Source organism: Pleurodeles waltl, chromosome 4_1 (assembly GCF_031143425.1).
Source record: "Pleurodeles waltl isolate 20211129_DDA chromosome 4_1, aPleWal1.hap1.20221129, whole genome shotgun sequence".
Taxonomy (NCBI): domain Eukaryota; kingdom Metazoa; phylum Chordata; class Amphibia; order Caudata; family Salamandridae; genus Pleurodeles; species Pleurodeles waltl.
The window spans coordinates 672,311,286-672,326,052 of record NC_090442.1 but is presented as its reverse complement, the minus strand read 5'-3'; the positions used below and the strand labels follow the sequence as shown (position 1 = coordinate 672,326,052).

Sequence of the window (14,767 nt, the reverse complement as noted above, 5' to 3'; positions counted from 1 at the left end):
TAGATCCACAGTGACCTGGTCTGGGTTAACAGAAGGGACGTATGCATTCCTTGGTCTTGCAACAATAAGCAGTGGCACAGTTCTGGTACAATTCATACAAACTTCATTCCGACTCTCATCAAATGGGTAAAGCTAAATGCAATGTTCTGATCAGTACATTTGCTCTTGGGGAGAAATTAGGATAAATCTCGACCTTTCTGAGGAAAATGGCATTTAATAATGACAAAGATTCTTACAAAATAAGTTTATTCTTTACAAAAACAATTTCCCCCAAATGGAGACAGTTGTCATTTTAGTGATTTTCTTTTTACACACCTTACAGCAGATAGCTGTAGGACCAACGAATCCGAAGCTAGATTGAGATTAACTAATGCAAACTAAGACATCAGGACTGAACTTCATATCCCAGAGGATCAAGGTCCTGATCCAAGAGCATCAGCGAAGACTCCCTCAGCTTCTGCAACAATTTCCTGAGCTCGTCTTTTGAAAATTCCTGTTAAAGAGAAGACAGAAGGAGAAAATACGCATATTAAAGTTAGTTTGTTTTATGGACTTAATTTATTGAGCGTTTCTATTGAAGAAGATGCAGCTAGAATTTTAAATTTCATCTGCAAATGAAAACACCCTCCAACTGTCTTCTGCAGCTATTACTTTTGGTAATAGTAACCATATTCTTTACAGCTCATAAACGTGGCATAACTGCCTTATGAAGGAATAAATAAGTTACTGGAAGAGGCTAACCACGCTTATGATATTTGACGTCAATGAGGGTCGCTATGGTTACGAGCACGCTCCTTGCGAGGGAGAGATAGCCGTGAGAATAAAAGAAGGACAACAGACCGGTGTATAAAAGTGCACGTGCTGGGAAGGAGCGTGCGCACTGCTCACTGCACCGAGGTCACCTAATACAACCATCAAACACGGAAATCAAGAGTTGTAGCCATGGAATCAGCTTTTAAAGACAAAGCCCTAAGAGCCTGGAAAGATGTTCTGCAACAATTACATTTGACTAAGTGATCGAAGGGCTTTACAAATATCTTTACTCATCCCAAGCCTCATCCTGTTACTATAAACTCCCAATTAACACTTCTGGATTCTTCCCTCCTCTACCACTCCATTACTGCAGTCAATCCAACTAACAAACTCACAAATCCATGTCTCAAATCAACTCATAATACTACTAATATTGTACTCATATTTCCCTATACTAATCCACCACTAATTCCTTTAGGGTTTTTGAATAGCTTGCTACTCTCCGAAAAGCGATTTGCCGCATCGTCAGGGGCAGTAAGCGCTATACAAATACTATTACAATACTATACTTACCTTGGATAACACTCTTTCTGGTGGATGCTCTAATTAACCTTAGATTCCTCACCTTTAGAATATTCACAGGCAACAGATTGGATCTGGAATTCTTGAAAAAAATTGCTTCCATGTGCAGAGACGTGGCAGTGTTGGACTCTGTAATAACCTTGTCACTGTTCCAGCAGTGATGAAGCAGAGCTGTATATTGACACCATCCCTGCACACTGAGCAGCAGTGACAAATTAGAGATGCTAGGGTGTTTGCAAACACTAACTTGGGACCTTTTTAATAGACACAAGGGTCCAGCTCACAGAATGGGGATGCAGAAGCACAGTGGAGAATAGGTAGTTTTAGATAGAGTACACACGAGAGAGTGGTTAAAAAGGTAAGTTGTTCTGATGGATACTTCTAACCAGAGAGTTCTCAACATTCCTGGGTAGCGGCGGAAACATTGAGAGGGTAATGAATTAACCCATGTGGCAAGGCAATAGCTCCTGGTCCTCCGTGTAGGAGGCTGGCTCACCATATGGTGTACACTTATGGGTAAGGCACCCTGTACTGAGTCCAGGCAACCCTTAGTGATAGTATAGGCAGTTCTAGGTAACCAGGGCTCTCAGAGGGGTAGCCATGGAGAGCTGCTAAGGCTTATCCAGGAGGGTGTAAAGTAGTTGGACCATATACTAAGTAAATGGAATGCAAGAATCACTCCCAACCCAAACTACCACCCAAGGTCCCTTAGGACTGAGGAAGCACAGGAACCCCCAAGGTAAGTAGACAGGATTCCCCAGGCGCCCGTGTGCAGTTGTAACCCCAGGTCAGTGTCCATAGGATAACATGGGGAAGTCATGGTTGGAGTTAGAGTTGTAGGACCCTTCTCAGAGGACCCTGAGGAAACCCACTGGGACAAGGGAGGTTGGATAGTGTTCCCACCCGTGGATACCCAGAACAGTGGAGTACCTACACCAGGGAGCCCAGGTGCATGGAAAGGGAGGGGAGGGGAGGGGAGGGGATGGGGAAATTCGTGTTGGAACCTCCCGTTGAAGTCAGTGGGGACCTCAGTTGTCCAGCTGCTGTCATGACCCATGGACCAGGTCGGTAGAACCCAGTCATGGATTCCTGAAGAAGCAGACTTAAGGAAAGAGGGGACAGAGTCCTGACCATCGGAGGTGCCCAGGCAGTGCAGGTGGACAATAACCACCATTTTTGGAGATGCTTTCCTGCTGGATGGTGGTTGAAGAAGTGCAAGTGTGGAGCCCAGGCAATGCAGGAGGGCCCCTTGAGTCATCTACAAGCTGTCCCACACCAGTCGTCAGATTGCAGAGGGGTCAACGGTCAGCAGGGCCACCAACCAGACTTGGCAAATGCAGGGAAACATCGCTTGAAAATTGCAGGATTTGTGGGGACCAGCAAGGTCCAGGCAATCCAACCTTTGCAGGTAGGTCATTTATCCAGGGGCGGCTCCTCCGTAAGGGTGGAGGGGCGTCACCCCCGCCACCCCCCCCCCCCCAACCAGCGTCAGGATTGGCCGTAGGACAGGCTGGGAGTCTGTGCATGCGTGCAGCCAGCAGGGAAGAGGAGCACGGTGTGGGACATGCTAAAAAGATGTGTTTTTTAAAATGTAATTTTATTACATTTTAGGTCCCCTTCGCCCCCGCTCATTTAGAACGAAGCAAGCCACGACTGCATTTATCTACAATAAATATAGAATATTTTTCTAACACTGGTGTGGTTCTTTCCTGTGTGAACAACACTGACAGACCTGTGTGGTATTTGCAACTGCTTTACACCCTCCTGGATAAGGCTTCGTTGCTCTCCACAGGTACCTCTATGAGAGCTCTGGTTATCTCAAACCTCCTACATTACCACTATGGGTTGCCTAGACTCAGTACAGGGTGCCTCACCTATAGGTGTACACCATAACTGAGGCGGCCTTTCCACACCCAGCACAAATTTGTCTAGAAAGAAGGTGTACAGGAACTGCACTGACAAAGCCTGCAGTTCACTCACATGGTGCGCAAAAGTGATTAGGATTACCGTCATACTTGTAAGGAGCACTAAGAAACAATTGTACATGGGCGTGAATGCTGTACCCATTAGAAACGCGAGGACCAAATTAAAATCTCATTGAGGAATAATAAAAGGTTTGCAAGTAAGCATGCGTCAAACCCTTCAGATATCGGTTCACAGCATGTGATTTGGAAGAGGGAAGGTTGATTGGCAAATATAAAAAGGACAAAAGTGCGGACATATAACTTATCTGCGCCCTCCGTAAAGATAAGACAAACAATGGAACATCTGAATACTTGGCTTGACTTTACAACCCAAGTCTGAGATCGTAGAGACAGGAATACACAGAAGCAAGGACTATACTATAGGGAAATTAACTCAGAATACTCCAACTTTATAGTTAACATTACATCACACCCCTCACCAATCTTCCTTCACTTGAGTTTTCATTGTTCCTCTTCCTCCAATTTGCACTTTGTGAGTAACTGGGTTGCCCAATTGCAACCTACAATGCTAATCCACACAAAATATCTCCAGCAAAGAGCCCCAATCGAGAGGCCCACTGGGTATGCCAATGTCTCCGAAACGAGGATCACAGCTGTTGGAAAAGGCCCTTCTGCAGGGTTATTCCCAGACTTTTTGCCTTCCTCCTTCTCTTTTTCTGACCTCATTTTTGCTGGCTTTTAGACTCTGTGCACTTTACCACTGCTAACCAGTGCTAAAGTGCATATGCTCTCTCCCTTTAAACATGGTAACATTGGATCATACCTGATTGGACTATTTAATTTACCTACAAGTCCCTAGTAATGTGCACTATAGGTGCCTAGGGCCTGTAGATTAAATGCTACTAGTGGGCATGCAGCACTGGTTGTGCCAGCCACTTAAGTAGCCCCTTTACCTTATCTCAGGCCTGCCATTGCAAGGCCTGTGTGTGCAGTTTCACTGTAACCTCGACTTGGCATTTAAAAGTACTTGCCAAGCCTAAACCTCCCCTTTCTGCACACATAAGTCCCCTCTAATGTGTGCCCTAGGTAGCCCCTAGAGCAGGGTGCTGTGTGGGTGAAAGGTAGGACATGTACCGGTGTAGTTTACATGTCCTGGTAGTGTAAAACTCCTAAATTCGTTTTTACACTACTGTGAGGCCTGCTCCCTTCATAGGCTAACATTGGGGCTGCCCTCATACAGCATTGAAGTGGTAGCTGCTGATCTGAAAGGAGTAGGCAGGTCATATTTAGTATGGCCAGAATGGTAATAACAAATACTGCTGACTGGTGAAGTTGGATTTAATATTACTATTCTAGAAATGCCACTTTTAGAAAGTGAGCATTTCTTTGCACTTAAATCTTTCTGTGCCTTACAATCCACGTCTGGCTGGGCTTAGTTGACAGCTCCTTGTGCATTCACTCAGACACACCCCAAACACAGGGTACTCAGACTCACTTGCATACATCTGCATTTTGAATGGGTCTTCCTGGGCTGGGAGGGCCGGCTCTCACACAAAGGACTGGCAGACAGGATTGAACTGAAAGGGGACCTGGTGCACTTCTTAGCCACTCTTTGAAGTCCCCCCCACTTCAAAGGCACATTTGGGTATAAAACAGGGCCTCTGCCCTACCTCATCAGACACTTGCTGGAGAAGAAACCTGAACCAGAAACTACATCCTGCCAAGAAGAACTGCCTGGCTGCTCAAAGGACTCACCTGTCTGCTTTTCTACAAAGGACTGCAGCCTTGCTGTTGGCCTGCTGCCTTGCTGAACTCTTGTCTGGCTGTAAAAGTGCTCTCCAAGGGCTTGGATAGAGCTTGCCTCCTGTTCCCTGAAGTCTCAGGACCAAAAAGACTACTCTTTTTCACTTGGACGCTTCGTGCGCCGAACTTTGACGCACAGCTTGTTCCGCGGCGAGAAAAACGCCGCACACTGACGCTGATCGACGCAACGCCTTTGGGACGACCGGAACTTCGACGCACGGCCTCGCAAGGACAACGCCGCCCGACTTCCGGAGGAGAAATCGACGCGACACCTGCCGTGAGAGCGAAACTTCGACGCACAGCCCCGCGGAACGACGTGCAGCCGGAAAACAAGCAGGAGAATCCACGCACAGACCCGGGACATCTGGTAATCCCCGCGACCCATAGAAAGAGACTGTTCGCGCGCCGGAAAACGACACACGACTTCCCCGCGTGAAAAATAACAACGCAAGTCCGTGTGTGCTGGGGAGAAATCGACGCACACACTATTTTTCCACTTATCTCTTCTTCTGCGGCCCTTTGCGGAGATTTTCCACTCCAAAGCAGGAACTTTGTGCTTGAAAGAGACTTTGTTTGCTTTTTAAAGACTTAAGACACTTTATATCACTTTTCAGTGATATCTTTAAAATTCATATTGCATCTTTGATCGTTTTGACCTGCAAATAACCAGATAAATATTATATATTTTTCTAAACACTGTGTGGTGTATTTTTGTGGTGTTATATTATGGTATTGTATGATTTATTGCACAAATGCTTTACACATTGCCTTCTAAGTTAAGCCTGACTGCTCGTGCCAAACTACCAGAGGGTGGGCACAGGCTGATTTTGGATTGTGTGTTACTTACCCTGACTAGAGTGAGGGTTCTTGCTTGGACAGAGGGTAACCTGACTGCCAACCAAAAACCCCATTTCTAACAACAGCCCAATGATAAAGCATGCCACCTTATGGCAGGGAAAGGTATGTGCTTTAAAAAATATACGCTTTCTGTGACCTACTTGGGATCCAGAATATATTAACCTACACCCTAATTTGAACCAGTAGAACTTGTTGGTTGTCAACAAAATATAAGGTCACTACTTTCTATTATTCAAACAAACTATTCAATTCATTTACAAAACTTTTTTTGCATCAGAAGATTACAGAAAGAACTTTATGTGTGATATGACAACCAATGAGTTTTTGTTTTACTTTTGTGCTGAATTTTCCTTAGATGACCAAGTTTGTCTGCAAATACTGCCGGGAATTATTTGAACAACACAAAAGGATGATGGACAGAGTGCTGAAACTTTTCAAACACTCACCCCAGTCACAGATCTGGGTTTAATCCATTTTTCTTTTGCTCACCATGCCACTCCAGTTTGGACCCAGCCATATGCAAATCACACTTGATCCTGTTCCCCAGGGGAACAGTCCAACTTGAACTGCCAGGCCAGGTCCTCCCTGGACCGGAAACAAGCATCCCGGGACCAGTTTCCCATGGGAAATAGAGTCAAGGCTGATTTGCATGTGGCTGGGTCTAAACTGGGGTCGCACGATGAGCAAAAGAACGATGGATTAAATCACTCCATTCATCCTACTTTTGTGCTGGGAATTATTTGAAAACAGCATTACCTAAAGTTCTTTAACTATCAAAACTGGATTACTAAAAACAGAATAAGTTTAATGCTCAAATCTCTTTGATGTCTCCACCTTAATAGCCTTCTCTGTTATGTAAACCTTGCAAAGTGTAAGTGTAAATTTGCCCCTGAAATATATACACATTTTGCTCATCTCTACCAGTGGTATGGTAATTAGGTAAAAATGTTATTGGGTGTAATTTATGTTAAAAATCAGTACAATACATTATCATAAATAATAAACCAGATAATTACAGTCAAACATCAATTAAAATCCATATTTGTTAAATTATATACCAGGAGTATGGAATCTTTGTTATATATCCCACAATATTTAGATGAGGCTCCTCAAGGACATATTCAGCTATTCTGGAGCTTCTTGAATATAGCTTAGGATCGGGAAAGAGCTAGAAATCAGGTATTTGATAATATAAACAGATTTAAATTGCAATTAGTTTTCCTCATCAATAATTTGCAAAACAGGCTTAAACATTTTCTGCTAGTTCCTCTAATGCACAAAATGCTGCTTCCTTCTATATTTCCTACAAGTGGGGTTTTTCGGCAAAAAAAAATCTGGTTTCCAATTTTTTTTTTCTCCATTTCTACTCATTGAACTTTGCATCTTCGAATTATCATCAAATTGTCTTTGTTCTTAAGTGTTGAGGTCTTTCTCTTTTTTTTGTTGTCCAATCTTTTTCTTTCCCTAATTTTGCAAACAGCTCGCTCATTGGGAATTCTCACTCTTCGCACATAATCAGCATAATGTGCAATACTTTGGTGGTTGTTGCTTCTTTGAGACCTGGATTGTAAGCAGTTTCTCTAGACTTTTGCTGCTGTTAGTTGATCATAAGTTGATCAAAGAGTCACACAGATCTAAGTCATATGCATCGAAAATTCCCCTTGTTGAACAAGTTACTTATCTTTGGTAACGCATTATCTGGTAGAGACTATATCTAGCCGCAGATTCCTTATTTGTGAATTCTCCTCAGGCGTCAGACTGGATCCACAAGGTTTTTAATGAGCAGTACGCCTGCGTGCCAGTAGGTGATGTTCGGCTCTGCGTGGCATCGCTGTCCGTGCCGGAAGTAACATTTGCTTCACCTATGTAGGCGCCACCTTGGCAGGCTGATGTCAGTTACTTTTCACAACTTTCCATGCTAGAAGCGCATAGCCATGAACTGCACCAACGCTGGTGTGTCCAACTAGGGCCCTAAAAGGGATGAGTCCTGACTCTAGAAATCTGTCCGTAGAGTGGGGAGGATGGGTGGGTCAGTAAGGAGTATGCGGCTAGATATAGTCTCCACCAGATAATGTGTTACCAAAGGTAAGTAACTTGTTCATCTGATAGAGACTTCTAGCCACAGATTCCTTATCTTTGAATAGATACCCAAGCAATACCATTCCTGGTGGTGGGTCTGCGGACAAATTCAGACTATAAGAAGTCCTCTAAGATCGAACAGGTAAAATGCCCATCCTTGCAGACCTGACTGTCCCGGCAGTAATGTTTAGTAAACATGTGCAGGCAAGCAAATGTTGCTGCCTGGCAAGATATCCAGAAAAGAGACTCCACATGCTAATGCAGTGGTCGCAGCAGATCTTGATGCAGAGAACAACCCATTGAGAGATGGTCTGTTTCTGCATTGCCCGTTTATTCACACTAACATACCCTACGAAAAGTTGGTTGTCCACAAAGAACTCTCGCGTACAGTCAAGGAAGAACAGCAGCGCTCTTTTTGGGTCCAGATGGTAGTCACTGCTCTTCTTTAGAGGGATGTGGAGGAGCATATTAAGTGGGCAAGGTGACAGATTGGCCCACATGAAATGGTGTTATCACTTTTGGCTGGAAAGAGGCGAAGCACCAATTTATCCAGAGAGACAGATAAGAACAGAAGCTTGGGAGATGAAACCTGCAGTTCACTCACCCTCCGGGCTGATGCAATTGCCACCAGAAAGACTGTTTTGATGGCAAACAAACTGGTGGGACACTTGTGCAGAGGCTTGAATGAAGTGCACATTCAGAATGTGAGAACCAAGTTAAGGTCCCACTGAGGCATGATGAATGGGTAAAGGAGAAACGTATGATCAAGATTCTTTAAAATTCTCTGTACAATAAGAGACTTAAACAAAGAGGGTTGGTCAGACAGAGCAGAAAGATAACCCTTTAGAGTGCCCACAGCAGAGCTCTGCTGGGCAAGGGTAAGAATGAAAAGCAAAATGTCAGAAAGGGAAGCAGAAAGTGGGTCAACTGACTTTTCTGTACAATATGATACAAATCGCTTCCATGGCAGACATGTACCGTCTTGAGGAGGGATGCCTGGCTGCCAGGAATAACATTGGAGACTTCGGGAGGAAGGTCGAAAGCTATCCACTGTCACCGCTCAATCTCCACGCAAGAAGGCATTGAGTAGGCAAGTCAGGTGGAGGATCCACTCCTGCAACATAAGATCTTCCCAAACAGGCAGCCTGATTGGAAGATCGGCACTCATATCCAGGAGTCGTATGGGTGGGAAGGCATAAAGGAGGACGATAAGAGTGTCCGAGCAGCCTTGTAAACTCCAACGTGCAATATGATGACATTGCATGTTCTCCTTAGAGCCAAAGAGATCTAACCAAGGCTCTCCCCACTGCTGAAAGAGACCTTATGCCACCTCTGGATGGAGACGTCTCTAGCGATCTGCTAGGCATAGAAGGTCGAGTTTGCCGCTCTGGTGTTCAGGGAACCTGCCAGATGTTGAACCATCAGGGATATTCCCTGCTGTTCCAGCCATGTCCGGAGATGCAGGTCTCTTGACAGAGGGTCCAGGACCCCACCCTGTTTGTTGCCGTACCACATGGTGGTGGTGTTGTCGGAACACCTGCATTAGCCTCCCCTTGATGGAGGGTAAGAAGTCTTTCAATACCATTTGAATCGCCTGGAGCTCCAGCATGTTGAGATGAAGTCCTGTTTCCAAGCAAGACCAGAGTTCTCTGATCTTGTCATGTCCCTGATGGCCGCCCCATGCCAGCAATGACACATCTGACACTACTGTGAGATCTGGCTGGGCAACGGACAGGGGTCTGCCTCTAATTCAATTGCAGTTCGTTAACCACCACTGCAGTTCCTTTGCAGTTCCCTCTGAGATCTGGACTATGTCAGTGAGATTCCCCTGATGCGGTGCCCACTGGAACTTCAGGTCCCACTGCAGAGCCCATGTATGCCACCTGGCATGCATCACCAACAGGATGCTGAAACATGGGTTTCATAGCCTAAATATTCTGGACTCACCGTTCGTGAGCATAAGCCCCAAACTTCACTGTGTCCATAACAGCTCTGACGAAAGACAGCTTCTGAGATGGAGTCAGATGGACTTTGGCATATTTATATTGAACCCCAGCAGATATGCCGTAGATGGGAGATGTTAGCCTGGGGTGAGCCCACCTTCAACAGCCAGCCACTGAAATACAGGAAGACTGGCACCCCTGATCTCCTCAGATGAGCTGCAACCACAGCAATCACTTTGGTGAAAACTCGAAGGGCGCTTGTAAGGTGTAGGAAGTTGGCTCTGTATGCACTATTTCAAAGTAAGGAATAGTATGCACAGAGTCCAAGGGTTCCCCTTAGAGGTAAGATAGTGGCAAAAAGAGATAATTCTAATGCTCTATTTTGTGGTAGTGTGGTCGAGCAGTAGGCTTATCAAAGGAGTAGTGTTAAGCATTTGTTGTACATACACCAGCAATAAATGAGGAACACACACTCAGAGACAATTCCAGGCCAATAGGTTTTTGTATAGAAAAATATATTTTCTTAGTTTATTTTAAGAATCACAGGTTCAAATGTTACATGTAATACTTCAAATGAAAGGTATTGCAGGTAGGTACTTTAGGAATTTTGAATAATCAAAATAGCATACACAGTTTTCATATAAATCACATATAGCTATTTTAAAACTAGACACTTTGTGCAATTTTCACAGTTCCTGGGGGAGTAAGAGTTTGTTAGTTTTTGCAGGTAAGTAAACCACCTACGGGGTTCAAGTTTGGGTCCAAGGTAGCCCACCGTTGGGGGTTCAGAGCAACCCCAAAGTTACCACACCAGCAGCTCAGGGCCGGACAGGTGCAGAGGTCAAAGTGGTGCCCAAAACGCATAGGCTTCAATGGAGAAGGGGGTGCCCTGGTTCCAGTCTGCCAGCAGGTAAGTACCCACGTCTTCGGAGGGCAGACCAGGGGGGTTTTGTAGGGCACCGGGGGGGGACACAAGTCAGCACAGAGAGTACACCCTCAACGGCACGGGGGCGGCCGGATGCAGTGTGCAAACACACGTCGGGTTTGTAATTGAAATCAATGGGAGACCAAGGGGTCTCTTCAGCGATGCAGGCAGGCAAGGGTGGGCTCCTCGGGGTAGCCACCTGGGCAAGGGAGAGGGCCTCCTGGGGTCACTCCTGCTCTGGAGTTCGGATCCTTTAGGTCCTGGGGGCTGCAGAGTCTTTACCAGGCGTCGGGATCTGAGGGACAGGCAGTCGCGGTCAGGGGGAGCCTCGGGATTCCCTCTGCAGGCGTTGCTGTGGGGGCTCAGGGGGGGCAACTCTGGCTACTCACGGTCTTGCAGTCGCCGGGGAGTCCTCCCTGAAGTGTTTGTTCTCCACAAGTCGAGCCAGGGGCGTCGGGTGCAGAGTAGCAAGTCTCACGCTTCCGGCGGGAAACGCAAGTTGTTTTAAAGTTGCTCCTTTGTAACAAAGTTGCAGTCTTGGCTGAACAGAGCCGCTGTCCTCAGGAGTTCTTGGTCCTTCTAGAACAGGGCAGTCCTCTGAGGATTCAGAGGTCACTGGTCCCTGGGGAAAGCGTCCCTGGAGCAGTATCTTTAGAAGTGGGGAGACAGGCCGGTAGAGCTGGGGCCAAAGCAGTTGGTGTCTCCGTCTTCTCTGCAGGGTTTTTCAGCTTAGCAGTCCTCTTCTTCTTAGGTTGCAGGAATCTGAGTTCCTAGGTTCTGGGGAGCCCCTAAATACAGAATTTAGGGGTGTGTTTAGGTCTGGGAGGGCAGTAGCCAATGGCTACTAGCCCAGAGTGTGGCTACACCCTCTTTGTGACTCCTCCCAAGGGAGAGGGTCACATTCCTATTCCTATTGGGGGAATCCTCCATCTGCAAGATGGAGGATTTCTAAAAGTTAGAGTCACCTCAGCTCAGGTTGCCTTAGGGGCTGTCCTGACTGGCCAGGGACTCCTTGTTTTTCTCATTATCTCCTCCGGCCTTGCCGCCAAAAGGTGGGCCGTGGCCAGAGGGGGCGGGCAACTCCACTAGCTGGAATGCCCTGGGGTCCTGTAACAAAGGGGGTGAGCCTTTGAGGCTCACCGCCAGGAGTTACAGTTCCTGCAAGGGGGAGGTGATAAGCATCTCCACCCAGTACAGGCTTTGTTACTAGCCACAGAGTGACAAAGGCACTCTCCCCATGTGGCCAGCAACATGTCTCGAGTGTGGCAGGCTGCTAAAACCAGTCAGCCTACACGGGTAGTTGGTTAAGGTTTCAGGGGGCACCTCTAAGGTGCCCTCTGGGGTGTATGTTACAATAAAATGTACACTGGCATCAGTGTGCATTTATTGTGCTGAGAAGTTTGATACCAAACTTCCCAGTTTTCAGTGTAGCCATTACGGTGCTGTGGAGTTCGTGCATGACAGACTCCCAGACCATATACTCTTATGGCTACCCTGCACTTACAATGTCTAAGGTTTTGCTTAGACACTGTAGGGGCACAGTGCTCATGCACTGGTGCCCTCACCTATGGTATAGTGTACCCTGCCTTAGGGCTGTAAGGCCTGCTAGAGGGGTGACTTACCTATACTGCATAGGCAGTGTGAGGTTGGCATGGCACCCTGAGGGGAGTGCCATGTCGACTTACTCGTTTTGTCCTCACCAGCACACACAAGCTGGCAAGCAGTGTGTCTGTGCTGAGTGAGGGGGTCCCCAGGGTGGCATCAGATATGCTGCAGCCCTTAGAGACCTTCCCTGGCATCAGGGCCCTTGGTACCAGGGGTACCAGTTACAAGGGACTTACCTGGATGCCAGGGTGTGCCAATTGTGGAAACAAAAGTACAGGTTAGGGAAAGAACACTGGTGCTGGGGCCTGGTTAGCAGGCCTCAGCACACTTTCAAATCAAAACTTAGCATCAGCCAAGGCAAAAAGTTAGGGGGTAACCATGCCAAGGAGGCATTTCCTTACATAAGGCCAAAAGGGAATACAGTGAAATGAAAGTGCTTGTGGCCTACTGTAAACCGCAGGTAACACCAATGGGCAGGCAGGAAAGGGATGTTAAAATAGGTGTCCTGCAAGCCCACTGCTACCATCCAGTCTCCTGGGTCAAGGACAGACAAAACCTGAGCCAACGTGAGCATCTTTAACTTCTGTTTTAGGAAGTAGTTGAGGGTCCGAAGATCTAGGACAGGAAGAAGACCCTTGTCCTTTTGGGAACCAGAAAGTAGAGGGAGTAACAACCACAGCGTACTTCTGGCACTGAAACCCTCTCAATGGCTCCTTTGACCAAGAAAGTCAGGACTTCCTCACGGAGCAAAGAAAGTGATCCTCTTTCAGGCGGTTGTAAGATGGAGGGACTGAGGGACTGAGGGTGGGGTGGATTTGGAGGGGAGGGATTAGCCCCAACAAATGATCTGTAGATACCACCTGCCCAATGTTATGGACTGCAAGTGGTGGAGATAATGGCAGACTCTGGAATCACCTGGACACCCATGATCTAAAAAAAAAAAAAAAACAGAAGTTCTCACCCAGGCATGGCATCTAAGTGCCAAGGTTGTCGAAACCGCTCTGCCCAGCGATTCGGTCATGTCCAAACCACACCATATAGTGAACTTCACTGCATCTCTCCCGTTCTTGACTGCTTGGGAGAGAATGGCCTGGGCCTCCTACAGGACCTGTGGCAGGCTGTGACTGTACAAGCATTTCTCACAGTGTAGGGGAATAGCGGCCCAATAAGCATGCGGTTTTCACTGGTCGCAATGAAAAGCTGGCGGAAGAAAACATTTTCTTATCAAAGCTGTCCAGCTTCTTGGATTCCCTGTCCAGGGGTGCGGAAGGAAACACAGCCTGGGAAGTGGCAGCTTGGATCACCAAGCTCTCCGGGGTAGGGTGTTGGATGAGGAAGCTTGGGTCTTCTGGGGGCAGTGGCAGCAGGCAATCATATTCACAAAAGCCCCTGTGCTGGGTTTGGACCAGGTTGCCAGAAGAATGTCAGTGAGGGCTTCGTTGTTGCTGAGTAGGTCCGCTACTCACCAGAGTCTGAGACTTTTCAGAAGGCAGGCAGGCTTCCTGTGTTTCTTGAAGCTGCAGGACAAGTCTTTTTGTGCAGAGTACAGTGAGGTTAACAGGCAGGCCCAGAAGGGCTGGTACTGGGTCAGCTGTTTCTTCTTCCTCTTATTCTGCAGGGTTGACTCTTCTTTGTCCTTCTTTATAGGTAGCCGGGATCTGTGTTCTAGGGTGCCACCTAAATAATTTTTGGCCATCACAGGGAGTGCCAGGTGGCAGCCAATGGGCTGACCACCTTTAGGGTGACTAGATCCTGCTTATGAGCACTTCTGCTGGGAAGGGGGCACAACCCTAGTGGCCTAATTCCTTCCAAGCAAGATGGAGGAATTTTAAAAGTAGTGTCCACTTCAAATAGCGCACCTTAGGGGTGGGACTGGCATGATGTGGGCAGGGAGTAGGGCAGAGGGTAGACATCTCCACCATCTGGAGAGACCTGGGTTGCATTTCAAAGGGGGAAAAGCCTCTGAAGCTCTCAGCCTTTGAATGTCCATCCTGCACTGGATGAGGGGTTATGACCTTGGCCCAGAACAGGCCTTTGTTCTGGTTCTCCGAGAGTGTTGGCCCTCATATCAGGGGAACTCAGTCTAAGGTGGTTGCACTGGTTTAATCATGGTCACTAATCACACCTGTGGTTGGGTAGGTTTTCAGTGGACACATCTAAAGTGCCCTCTGTGTGCATTTATTAGTAAGTACATCATTAGGGTCAGTGTGGGTTTATTATTCTGAGATGTTTGATACCAAACATCCCAGGATTCAGAGAAGCCTACAGGTAGCTTCAAAACTCGTAATGACCAG

The 14,767-nt window shown here is 46.9% G+C and overlaps 1 protein-coding gene across 1 annotated transcript in view; it reads right to left on the bottom strand.

The window, feature by feature from the left end:
- Positions 1-229: 229 nt before the first annotated feature.
- The window catches only part of NUP107 (nucleoporin 107), a 394,223-nt gene continuing 379,685 nt past the window's right edge, over positions 230-14,767 (bottom strand). The window contains exon 28 of the mRNA XM_069229180.1: positions 230-493. Coding sequence (XP_069085281.1) covers positions 386-493 — 108 coding nt within the window. The 3' untranslated portion in view covers positions 230-385. The remainder of the gene's footprint in view (positions 494-14,767) is intronic.